Genomic DNA, 12,731 nt, shown 5'->3' with positions numbered 1-12,731 from the left:
CTCCAAACCTTTTTTTTAATTTTCTCTGTTTTCCAGTACAGACTTGTTCCTTGACCAAATTTCCATTTTCCTTTCCAAACATTCTAATTGTCAGAAGGTATTTAAAAATGAACACTCTTGGTAGTGAGGACTCAAAATTTTGCTTCGTACATGTATATTTTATCCTTTACATTACTGCTATTCTTCTCTTATTTCATTCAGATGATTCTGTGTCTGGCAACATTTCTCAAAAAATAAAAAAGGTGTGCATTGAAAAAATGAGTTTTGTTTTATAAAAAGATTACTTTTTCATCATCTTACCAAGTTCCTTAAAAATTTTTCTTAAACATTGTGCAGATCATCCATAAAATCACAGGTTCTGGGTAAATTGTAGTACTGTATTGCTTTTCTTATGGAATCTCTCAGAAGTTTGAGTGTCCCCTCAAATCATCATAGTCAGCACTTGTTTGTCCAAAAATGCCAATAACACACACAAATGTAGACTGCAGGAAAATATTTTGAACTATAATTGTTTTGTAGCTAGAAATTTTTTATAATTTTTATAAATGCTTTATTCTAAATTCACATGTTAATGCTTTATTCTAAATTCACATGTTAAGTCTGCCTATATCATTAAGTGCTTTATTTTAACTTAAGAAACTGTGAGTAAAGGTAATGTACACAGTGATCATAATTTTTTGATGGCGTGGAAACTAATGATCAGATTATTATATTAGCCATGAATTTCTGGATGTTGGTAAGTCTAGCCTTATAACATTATTCTAGATAACACCTATCCATTGTAAGTGATTAAGTGAAATTTGGTTTTTTATTTTTATTATCTTCAATAGGTGGCACATTCCTCTCAATCACTACACCCTATACACGTAGTGGAACTGGTTTTCTTTCTCCAAGCGCCTCTGCAAAAGCTGGTGTTGAAACTTTAATGAGGTGAGTATCCAAGCTGTGATCTGTCATATTTTTACCCTTGAGGATGATTATTAGAAGAGCTGAAGTATTGTTAGCTATTTTTCAGTTATCTGTTTTACTAAACAATTTGATCTCTGTTAGAACCACATCACTCACAGAAGTACAGTAAACAGTTTTGATTATGGATTAATTCAACTATGCCTTAGTTGATTGTGCTGGCTTTCCAGGTGTAAAATATGTCATTTATAATTTACTAGCTGGCCAACCTGCCCCCGGGAAAACTCTGATTGACTCAGAAAAACTTTCCTACATCTCTAAAATGTTTTATCATGTTTAAATAAATATGGTAAATACACACACGCACACACACACACACACACAGATATTGTTACATTCTGAGGCCGGCTGGAAAAATGAACGTGGTTTTTTAATTAACTACCTTGAGGGCCAACACAAAGTGCTAAGAATGTGAGCAATAAATGGAATGTATAAACTGACTAACCTTGATATCAGATCTAAGTAAACAGAGAATTGGAGGTCGCCATGGGGAAAATTTAAACAGTTTTTTAATTTAAACTGAATTTATTTACAAAATGAAGCACTCAGGAAATTAATATGAATGGGCTGACTGAGCAGCAGGCAAGCACATACAATGTGCAGTGAAATTAGACAATGCGTAGCAAATTGCTGAATCTGAAAAGGCTACGGCCCTGAAATAGTTTAACACTCAAATGAACATGAAGGTTGCTGCTGGTTAAATGAATGATTTTTTGTTGGTAATGCAACTTGATTTATCAAGGGGGGAGTGGGGGGACTGTCTAGTGGCCCAGACTGCTAATCAGAAGACTCCTGCATGTGGCAGGATGGCAGTTAAACGTCTACGCTGTGGTTTGTTCACAAGGCAGGGGAATAGACCACCTGAGGTGCTGGATAACAGGTTCTGGAAGAGAATTCCAGGTTAGCATTCAAAACCAATGATTTTCCCTCACATGAAATTACTCAGGCACAATGGAGGAATTGATCAATTAGATGTAATTAGCACAGGTAACACTATGGAGGGAATGATCACTGAACTAATTTAATTTGAGCTTGGGACAAGTCATGAGGGCAGTGGGGCTGCTAGGTCTGATTTGGACAAAGGAGGGCTTTGTTTAGGAGAATGAAAAGTTGGAAATTCAGAAAATGGAGAGAAATTCACGAGAAGAAAAAGAACTGGCAATGAGGACAGAGTGCTTCAGATGTACCTTTTTTCTTCTGTGCATCTTGAGCTTCGTTGCAAAAGATGAATTTCGGCCGCAGGAGTCTTGATCCTCGGCAACTCCAGGAGAAAAACCCGCACCAACTTTATGCTGTGGTGGTCGGGTAAAGAGTGTTTGTTGCCCAGGTCGCAGGGCATCGCGTCTGCTTTGTTGTTTGGCTTGGAGCACAGGACATAGGCGATCTGAAAGCAGTCACACAGCCAGCGAAAGGTCGTAGGGAAAATGGGTCTTATAGTTAAGTCCTTAAGAGTTAGGATAATAGCCTACTTACAGCCTGGATTTGCCCTTGTGTCCCTAACGGCTATCTGACCCCCAAATCACCCGATGCTGGGGCTAAGAGGTCAGTATTGTTTTCCCCCCAAGTCAGGTGATAGTTGGGGTTTCCTACATAAGTTCACCCCCCCTTCATGGCGCCTCCTCCAGCCACCATTGAATTTGAATCTCTAGCTAACAGGCTGAAAGGAACGATTGGAATATATATGAGAGCTCTGATTTCACTAAATCATGGAAGGCCTTTGGGTTAGTTATTCATCCCGACTAGGCAGTTAGCTTCCTGAGTTGTGCCTTTGTACTGCAGCTAGCTAAATGGACCTATCTGACAGCTAAGAGAGGATACTAGTTTTGCCAACTTAATTACTACATCAGAGCCTAATGCCTATGCAAAGGTATCTCCAGACTTCTACTGGTTGTCTCTAACAACAGGGGAACCCTACTCCTAGGTAACGGGTACATGGTAAATGTGTCTTGTTGACATGGCTGACTGTCCTATGTCCCTGGCACTAAATTAAATAACACTGACCTAACTAAATGCAAGTAATTATGGGTTATGCAGAGCTTTACGGAATAACACACGCAACAATTTTGGACATGAACGACCTGAAGGGTTAATTATGGTAAGTGGTCAGGGGTGTACCAGCTTGAGTACTGGATAGTTTCATCATTAAGGTTATTATCAAGGTTAGCACTACAAGATACCTAGGGTGTTAAGATGTTAGTCTACTTGGGCAGAGATCACGCAGGCTACCTCCTCTGGGTAGGTGCCAGGATCACTCTGAGATGGAAATGGCACTGTGCCAATGGGACATGAGTGCCAAGGTTAGCTTGTGGCTCTTATTGGTTAATTGTATCTCTTCTTCTTCTTCTTCAGGTTCCTCCAAGGTCTGGCTATGCCATTCCTAAGAGGTGATGAGGGCACTGGCTCTGGGGAAAGGCCAGAAGTGCCGTCAGGAGCAGGATTAGAGGTAGTCCTGGTAGCTATGGGCAGGCTCCCTACTTTGGCTGCTGCGACAACTGTCGTAAGGGTAGAACCAGTGTCTCCATCCTGGTTGGACAGTTCCTGGTCGACCAGATAAGATGTAACATTTAGGTCTGCCAGAGGTTCATCCTCAGCAGATGAAAGTGATTGAGAAGAAGAAACGTTGGGGGTCGGAGGCTTATAATTGGCGATGACCAAGCCACTGAGGGTTGGAGGGTCTCCTGTAGAAGGATCTGTGACATGATTTGTATCTGGCACTGGCACTAACTCGGGGCCAGGCACAGAGGTTAAGGTTAGTAGAGGTGCTACATCCGAGATAGATGGAGCTTGGCACTGCTCAGGGATCTCAAATGGCACTGGCAGAGAATTGGAGTCAGGCATGGCTGATGAGGGACCCGGGGATGCAAAATCCCTCGGTATACCTGAGGTAATGGGAGACAAAGATTCCTGTCTTGGGTGGAGGGCAGACCCTCTTGAACTAGTTCTGGGTGTGGTGTCCACTGCATTTTGCTTGTTAGGGCACCTCACCCAATTTGCCAGGTGCCCTGTTACATTACAGGTCTTGCAGTGGTACCTGGTGATTTCCCTTCGTGGTGAGGGGGGAAACTTTGGGTGGCCATCCTTTTGTGAGGATCGAGGACTTGGCCTGGAGTTGCACGAAGAGTGCTTTTTCTGTCAAACACCTTGGTGAGATAGGGCTGACGGTGGCACGCCTGTCACAGTGGCGGTGTCCCGGTCAGGTGGTTTTGGAGTTAAGGCCTCCCTGGTGGAGGTAGCTAGGCAACAGAATGGCAGTGGGGAAGGACATCCCCAGGGGAGGTCTCGTCCCAACAGGAACTCCACTCTGTGCCTGATTTTATTCACCACGCCCAGGTGGTGAGGTTGCGTGCCCCTAGGGGTGGTTACCTGAAGTTCAACTGTGGGAATGGTCTTGGTTTGCTCCTCTAATCCAAGTCATAGTCCACCTGGTCTTTTCGTCAACAGTAGCACTGGCTGGAACTTGGACTCGGTCAATCAGGCTAATATCTGAGCCAGTGCCTACCGTAGCCAGCAGGTTCACTGGTAAGCTAGAGCCATCCAGGGGTGCCACTGAGACGGACTGAGTCCAGACCCGATCAGGGTGAGACATATTTGGCGTCACAGCCGTGAAGGTCATGGCAGTAATCAGGTTGATGTGGTTGCCAGAGGAGAGATGCTTTGGGCAACCAGGATATCCGGCAGTATAGTGCTCTGGAGTTCCACAGTCTCGACAGGGTCCCTCTGAATGGGCTGATTTCCCCATGGTGACTGTTGGTGAAGATTGAGTAGACACAGAGGGAGAGGAGTTTTGGTTGTTGGTAGTGAGTTGCCTATTGTTGCCCAACTTGTTGCAGCAATCAGATTCAGTGTGTCCCACCTTCTTACAGTGGGTGCACGTAGGCTTGCTAGACAGTCTGTTCCTTGGGCGAGTCAAACCTGAGAGGTACCCAGGTGGCCCTATGCGGCAGTGAGGCGTGCTGTGGGACTGATTGTATGTTTCCCAGGAATCGGCCATACGGCAGGCTTCCGTAAGTGTGGTGGGCTGCTTATCACTGAGATACATAGCAAGAGGCCCAGGCTCACATTGGAAAAGATCCTCCAGCATGGTCTGATTGAAGAAGTCCTCGAAGGTATTGCACGACGGAGTCGAACCAGCGGGTACCAGACTGGGTCTTGTAACAGGCCCATTCCATCCAGGACCAGCCGACTTCCTTGGCAAGATCTCGGAACCCTTGTCTCCATTTCTCCGGGGTTATTTCGTAGGCTTTTGTGATGACCCTACAAGCTTCAAGCATGTCGCCTCTTTGACTCTTCTCCAGTGAGCGGAGGGCTGCCTTAGCTTTTCCTTCCATGTGCTTAGTAAGCACTAAGCCCCTCTCTGTCTCGGTGGTGTTGTAATTTTCACAGAGTGCCTCTGTTTCCTCCAACCATGCTTCCGGCTCTTCCTCAGCAGGTGTGGGGTTGGAGGCCTGTTGGATCGCCATGGCTTCAGCACTTTCCTTTCTTACCTTCTCCAGCTTGAGCTCCTTTTCCTGAAGAGCCAGCTCACTTTCCTTGAGAGTTAATTCATGCTGTTTTCTCCGTTCCTCTCTTTCTTCTTTATACCTCCTCTGTGTCAGTCTTTCTTCCTTCTCTTGCTTGGCCAAGTCATCCAGCTGCTCCTTGACCCAAGTTCTGGTCCCAAGAGACCTGATTCCTTCTCCAGATACATGAAGGTTCTGTAATTGTCTGTCGCCATGTTTCTGGTAGGTAAGGGCATCTAATTGGGTTGACTGGACGTACTTGGGGAAATGGTCTGTGACAGTGGGGAAGTGTCCCGTAATTTGGTGGCACTTCAGTGGTGTGGCACCTTTTCAGTAAGGTGGCACTGTGGCAGAGTGTGCCATGCGAAGGTCACACTGATGGAGCGATCCTGAAGGAATAATGATCCTTATGGGTGGATATGCTGGTAAAGTGGAAGTGATCCTGAAGGAGCTAAGGTCCTTATGGGCTGGTACACTGTCATTGGCACTCGGTGTCTTGGGGACAGGCGCAGTGGCTTTATATGTTAGTACTTTGTCTTGGGGGCACTGAGGTGCCAGTGTGTTCCGGGGAACAACACTAAAAGGCAGTGCAACCAAACTGCACTGAAGGAAATGGCACTCTGCCTGAGGTAGAATGTGAGTAAGGAGTACAAGGGAAAGTGGAAAGGTAAGCGCTTCAGTAGCTTAAGTCGTTGGCAGTGCCTCAGATTAATGGCACTGTGGAAGGGGAAACCCTTGGGCTTGCACTCATGGGTGGCTAGTTTTAAGAACTAGTGATTGCTTCTTGACATGAGGCAAGGAGGCCTTCTTCCTGACATGAGAAAAGGAAGGGTTGGGTTTTGGACTCAATATGCGATTTGGTGCTTGCAGTATATGCTAGTCTTGGATAATGGAAACCCACTTGTGCACGACAGTTGATAACTGTTATTAAATGGTTGTACGTACGCTCTGTAGAACGTGACAAAGTTCACTCCGCTGAGGTTGAAGTACTTAATGTGAAAATAGATTGGATAATGGTAAAGACAGTGTGTGTGAATGAGTAAAGGAAGTGATTGAGACAAAGATCAAGTTTGGTGTAAAATATGAAAGGAAAAAATATTGCACATGCGTGTTTTAAACGGGGTTCTTTGGCGCCCGCGTCAAAATCGCCGAGTGAATATCATCGAAAATCGTCAAAATCATGGAATGAGTGTGATGTAAACTGCATTGATTGAGATCTTCAAAAGATTCTGCCATTTTGGGGCCAATTTCTTCCGTCGGATTGCTGACGTATGTAAATCCCGAACATGCGAAAAGAAAAATTTTCTGATGAAATATTGAAAAGCGCCGTTGGCGAAGCCGGAAATGAGAAAAACTGCCTGTACTTGGCTTTATGAATTAGTGGGTTTATTTTTCCAATACTCATTTATTTATTTTAGTATTCTTTGTTGTGATGGAAGAATATTAGAGCTCTCTCTCTCTCTCTCTCTCTCTCTCTCTCTCTCTCTCTTCTGAGAGTGTATTTGTAATGGAATGTATTCATTGCATGATTTAATTTACTCTCATTTCTTATGATAAATTACGTTATGCAAAATTTTGCTAAGTTACTTTTTTTTAAATGTATGTTTGCTATTTACATAGTTTAATAGCCAGCTCCCATCATAACAAGTTATATGGTGGAAAGGGTTTTCAAATTATTATCAAGATTATCAAGATACTTCATTAGGTTTTACGTTAGGGGGGCGAAAAGAAATGGAATTTCGTTCGGCGAGTGAACGATAAGAAAGTGGAACTGGGTGCACATGAGCGAACAGCTGATGGCTGCTGGTTGTCGATCGAGTGATATAACAATGATGATTTAAAATTTAAGAAAAGAACACTCAACTTTTTGACTGAATTCTTGATGCTGATATGCAGAATCGAATTACAATATTTACTTAAACATCAGTAATGCCTTTACTTTGCTTAGACATGACATGTAAATTTGAACTGGATATGACGGTCTTTGAATTGTGGGAGTGGTACGAGGGAAGGTGCATGCGCCTAGCTGGTACAGCCGAACTGATACAGTGCCGAACTGCCAGAGGTTGTTATGCTTATTTTAACGACACGAATTTTCGAACTACCCTTCATGAACACAGGAAGTGTACACTTCCTCTGCCGTAACTGTTTTTGAACAGTACTCTTAGCTAACTGTTCACGGCTAACACATGCAGTAAATCCTTGGCAAGCACTTCCTAATTCCTAACGATCAGTCTTCTGGCAACAACACAGCTGCTATTCTGACGATGCGAAATTTCGCGGGCAGTTATTTGGCCTTGCTAACTTAAGAACTGTTTTGTGCTCTCACCTTTATTATGTTATATGAATATTCTAACAAAGATTTGCTGCTAATCACTTTTTTTTTTTTTTACTTTTTCCTTATCTGTTCCTAATGTATCCTTAATTTTACAACAGTTATTATTATTACTTTGTTATCCTTGGCCTCGGTTGAGGTCACCCTTATATTTTTGCCTTTGTGAATATTGGAATTAAATTATTTATGATTATATATCATTCCTCAGTTCGTTTCCTTCCCAGTCTAGTGATAATGAAGCTAATTCTCGTTTCTAATTGACTAGGATCCTGATGAGATTGACACTGTTAAATTCTGAACCCGGTTGGAAAAATGAACATATTTTTCTTAGTTATCTGCCTTGAGGGCCAACACAAAGTGCTCAGAATGTAAGTGATAAATGGAATGAATAAACTGACTTACCTTGATATCACATCTAAGCAAATAGAGAATTGGAGGTCGCCATGGGGAAAATTTAATCAGTTATTTAATTTAATCTGAATTTATTTACAATTGAAGCAATCAGGAAATTAATATGAAGGGGCTGACTGAGCAGCAAGCAAGCACATACAATGTGCAATAAAATTAGACAGTGCGTAGCGAATTGCTGAATCTGAAAAGGCTACGGCCCTGAAATAGTTTAACACTCAAGTGAACGTGAAGGTTGCTACTGGTTAAATGATTTTTTGTTGGTAACACAACTTGATTTATCAAGGGGGGGAACTGTCTAGTGCCCCGGACTGCTAATCAGAAGACTAGCACGTGGCAGAATGGCAGTTAAACGTCTACGCTATGGTTTGTTCACAAGGCAGGGGAACAGACTTCCCGAGGTGCTGGATAACAGGTTCTGGAAGAAAATTCCAGGTTAGCATTCAAAACCAATGATTTTCTCAATGAAATTACTTTAGGCACGATGGAGAATTGTCAAGTTAGATTTAATGCACAGGTAACACTATGGAGTGAAACCGTCTAATTATGATCACTGAACTAATTTAATTTGAGCTTGGACAAGTCATGAGGGCAAGGGGGTCTGTTGGTCTGTTTTGGACAAAAGGAGGGCTTGTTTAGAGAATGAAAAGTTGGAAATTTGGAAATGGAGAAATTCGAGAAGAAAAAACTGGGCTTAGGACCGAAAGTGCTTCCAGACGCCTGATTCCTTCTGTGTGAAGTCATTGCAAAGATTAAACTTCGGTCGGCGCAGGGTCTTGATCCTCACACAACTAGTAGAAAACGCACTAACTTGCATGCTGTAGCGGTCGGGTAAAGAGTGTTTGTCGCCCAGGTTGCAGGGCATCCTGTAAATTTATTTGGCCAAATTTTCGAGACCACATCTCATCGTCAGGGCTGTAAGAATACAAAGAATAAAAATTAAGAGTCAACTCGGTTAAAAAACTTACAAAAGCCTAAAACATGGAACTTAAACTAAAACAAATACTAAAGAAACATTAAAACTTACTGAAAATATTTAATAAATTTAATATTTAAAAAACCTATTTAAAAAACTAAAAAAATATATATATATCAGGTGTTTAGTGGTATCTTCACATTAAAATGAAAGTTATGAAGTTTTCTGCTAAACATCTCCAAGTACACTATTTTAAGTTTATATTAAGCTATTTTCATTTACATTTCTTGTATTTTCAGACAGTGTGGAGTTAGATACAGCCATAGCTATGACTCAGAGGAAATCAGATGGATTGACTGAATCAGGGCTATAACCTTCAGAGAAGGCCAGGGATGCTGGTGTCAATTCTTCACATTCCTAGATAGCTAAATACATTAAAGGAATTGATCCTTTGTTAAAAGAAACTGGAACAAAAATCCATATGACTGTCATCGCGAAAAGAGTGAGAATCTTGGAAGGCCTGAAGTCCTTTCTCAGGAGTCAAAAGACATCATAGCTGAGGCAGTGGATAGACCAAGAGTGTCTTTACGTAAATTGGCGCTTGAACTAGAAACAAAAAGGGGAAAGAAGAGAAGTTATAGTGCTGTATATCGTGAGTTGAAAAAATCTGGTATCAAGCCATTGCATGTTATCAGCAAGCCCAACATCACTCAGCAACAGAGGGAAGACCGTGCATGATTTTGTGGTTCATTTCTTAAAGATTGGGATGAAGCTGACTTTCTCCATGTTGCCACATCAGATGAATTCTTCATTTACACAGTCAGGAAGCCAAATCATAAAAAGACATCATTTGAGCTGCAAAGTTGGATGATATCAGCGATGATGTGCGCTATCGCCAAGTTGTGAAATTTCCTAAATGTTTGGGAATTTTTCTCTGTTTCACAGCCAAATGGTTAATGTGGATCATCAAAGAAAAAGGACAGTCATGGAATGGCAAATACTTCAGAGAAACTGTGCTTACTGGTGGAGTATTTCCTTTCCTCAAAGATCCTGAAAATGTGTTATCTGTTGAAGTCACATTTTTGCATGATATGGCACATGTTTCAAGGCTGCTTCGAAACAGTGGTATCGATTTCTTCTCGTCAAGTGAATTTCTAGGTAGCTCCCCTGACCTTAATGCGTGTGAAAACATTGGTAGTATCTTAAAGGATCGTGTTAGCGCGCACAGTGAACTATGATGGTATACAAGCCTCGATGACCTGCGAGAGAGAGGTGACAAGTGCTCAGGAAATGGAGTTTGAGTCTCAGCTGTTTTGCGATTTGCTGAAATCATACCCCTCAAGAATGCAGGCTATGGTACAGGCACATGGAGGCCACACAAAATATTAAATACTCAGAGAGAAACTTAAATAAATACCTGTTCTGAATTACACTTTTGTTTTTGTCCATATCAATTTTAGTTTATGCTGTAGAGGGGGAGGCCCCCTCTAATTTTGAAACACCCTGTAATATCAGAACATTTAGTACCTACCTCTATGGGAGCCAAGAACTGATTGGCATTCACAGTTCTCAGGAGGACGACGTCAACTTAAGATATATATAAGACAGTGGAAGAGGTCTGGCTGTTTAGGGAAGGAACAAGCTGCTTAATAGTAAAGATTCCAGGATGGAGAGAGTGGTCATTGGGTGCTTGGGCAATAATATTAAAATCTTCATAAGAAAGTGATGTCTTGCATTTTTTACAATGATCTCTTATATAAGAAAATTCTTTTGTTTTTAATTGACATTTTGCTCAGTGACTAACTCCAAGATGAGAATCAATTCTCACTTTGACCAATCTCTTGGTGGCTCTGATATATTTCCCGACTTTATATTTTGGGCAAGTGAAACATTAAACCACCAGAGACCACACCAAAGTGGGAAGCTTGTCCTTACGGTGAAACAATGACCCAATGGTGTTAGGATTTTTTTTAACATAATCTGATATCCAGAGCTGTAAATGTACTGCGAAAAGAACCTTGTAACAATTGTTTGAATTTCTTTGAATGTACAAAAGGAATGGAGGCATACATTAACAATGTCCCTAAATTTCTTGTACATTCAAAGAAAATAAACAACCCTAAAAATTTTTGTTTGCAGTACATTTTACAGCTCTGAATATCAGATTATGTTAAATAATCCTAAGACCATTGGGTCATTGTTTCACCATAAGGATAAGCTTTCCAAGAGATTGCTCAAAGTGAAAGGTGCTTCTCATCTTGGAGTTACATCACTGAATAGGATACCAATTAAAAACAAAAGAATTTTCTAATATAAGAGATCATTGTAAAAAATGCAAGACATCATTTTCTTATGAAGACTAATATTATTGCCTAAGCATCCAATGACCACTCTCTTTTCATCCTGAAATCTTTAACTACTAAGCAGCTTGTTCCTTCCCTAAACAGCCAGACCTCTTCCACTGTTTTATATATAGCTTAAGTTGATGTCATCCTCCTGAGAACTGAGAATGCAACTTAGTTCTTAGCTCCCATAGAGTCAAAACATCCCGATATTATATGCATATTTTTATTTTTTTTTAAATATTAGGTTTTTCAATATGTTTTGATGTTTCTTTAGTATTTGTTTTAGTTTAAGTTCCATATTTTAGGCTTTTGTAAGTTTTTTTTAATCGAGTCAATTCTTAATTTTTATTCTTTGTATTCTTACAGCCCTGATGATGAGACGTGGTCTCGAAAATTTGGCCAAATAAATTTACAGGATGATACGATGGCTGTTTGCTGTTCTATTCCTGGTAAATCTTTGGCGTTCTAGATACCCGTCTTCTAGTATATACATATAGGTATACATATATATATATGTATATATAGTATACATATATATTTATACATACATATATATATACAGTAGAACCTTGGTCCCTCGGCTAATTCGTTCCAGAAGAAGTGTCGAGATTGATTTAATAAATTCTGAGTTAATTTCTCCCATAAATAACTGAAAATGGATTAATCCATTCCTGACCACTAGTCATTACCCCAACCTTGCCTTTTTATACAAAACTTTACACAAATTACAATTAAATAAGTTCAGAGTTGAATAACACCATATCAAGCACTTTTTACATTTTTAAATGCATACTGTATCAAAAAATTGGCCTATGGCCAAGTAAAGTAATACTGATGATAGACCGGCGCCATAGAGGCTAGGCTAGGTAGCCTATAGGCACTACCAGAATGTACTGCAACGGTACACATGAAAACTGTTGTTAATAATGATAACATTGAAAAACAAGCCAGATTATCACATTTTAAATTAATAATACAGTATTTATAAACCGTACGCGATACACCACCAGGGTGGCGCTGTGGTTTGTTTATATCTGCCACAAGCTGCCGAGTTCCAATGTAATTTAGGAAATTTTTCTTAATTTTATGATAACAGGCATACAGTAATTCGGCTTATAAATACTGTATTATTAATTTAATGTGATAATCTGGCTTGTTTTCAACAGCAGCAGCAGCATGTGTGGGGAATATTTATACCTAGAAATTCGTGCAAGAAAGGAATTTCACCGGGTGACACAGGGACGAACTCAGAAATACAGTAA

General features: G+C 40.8%; 1 protein-coding gene across 2 annotated transcripts in view; it reads left to right on the top strand.

Annotated features, from left to right (window-relative positions):
- The window catches only part of LOC136835677 (2,4-dienoyl-CoA reductase [(3E)-enoyl-CoA-producing], mitochondrial-like), a 113,680-nt gene that overhangs the window by 49,762 nt on the left and 51,187 nt on the right, over positions 1-12,731 (top strand). For both annotated transcript variants that reach the window (XM_067099512.1, XM_067099511.1), the window contains exon 5: positions 831-930. In XM_067099512.1, the coding sequence (XP_066955613.1) occupies positions 831-930 (100 nt within the window). The remainder of the gene's footprint in view (positions 1-830; positions 931-12,731) is intronic.

This window comes from Macrobrachium rosenbergii, chromosome 55, assembly GCF_040412425.1.
Source record: "Macrobrachium rosenbergii isolate ZJJX-2024 chromosome 55, ASM4041242v1, whole genome shotgun sequence".
NCBI lineage: Eukaryota > Metazoa > Arthropoda > Malacostraca > Decapoda > Palaemonidae > Macrobrachium > Macrobrachium rosenbergii.
The sequence above is the reverse complement of the archived record's forward strand: the minus strand, read 5'-3'. Positions and strand labels throughout refer to the sequence as shown.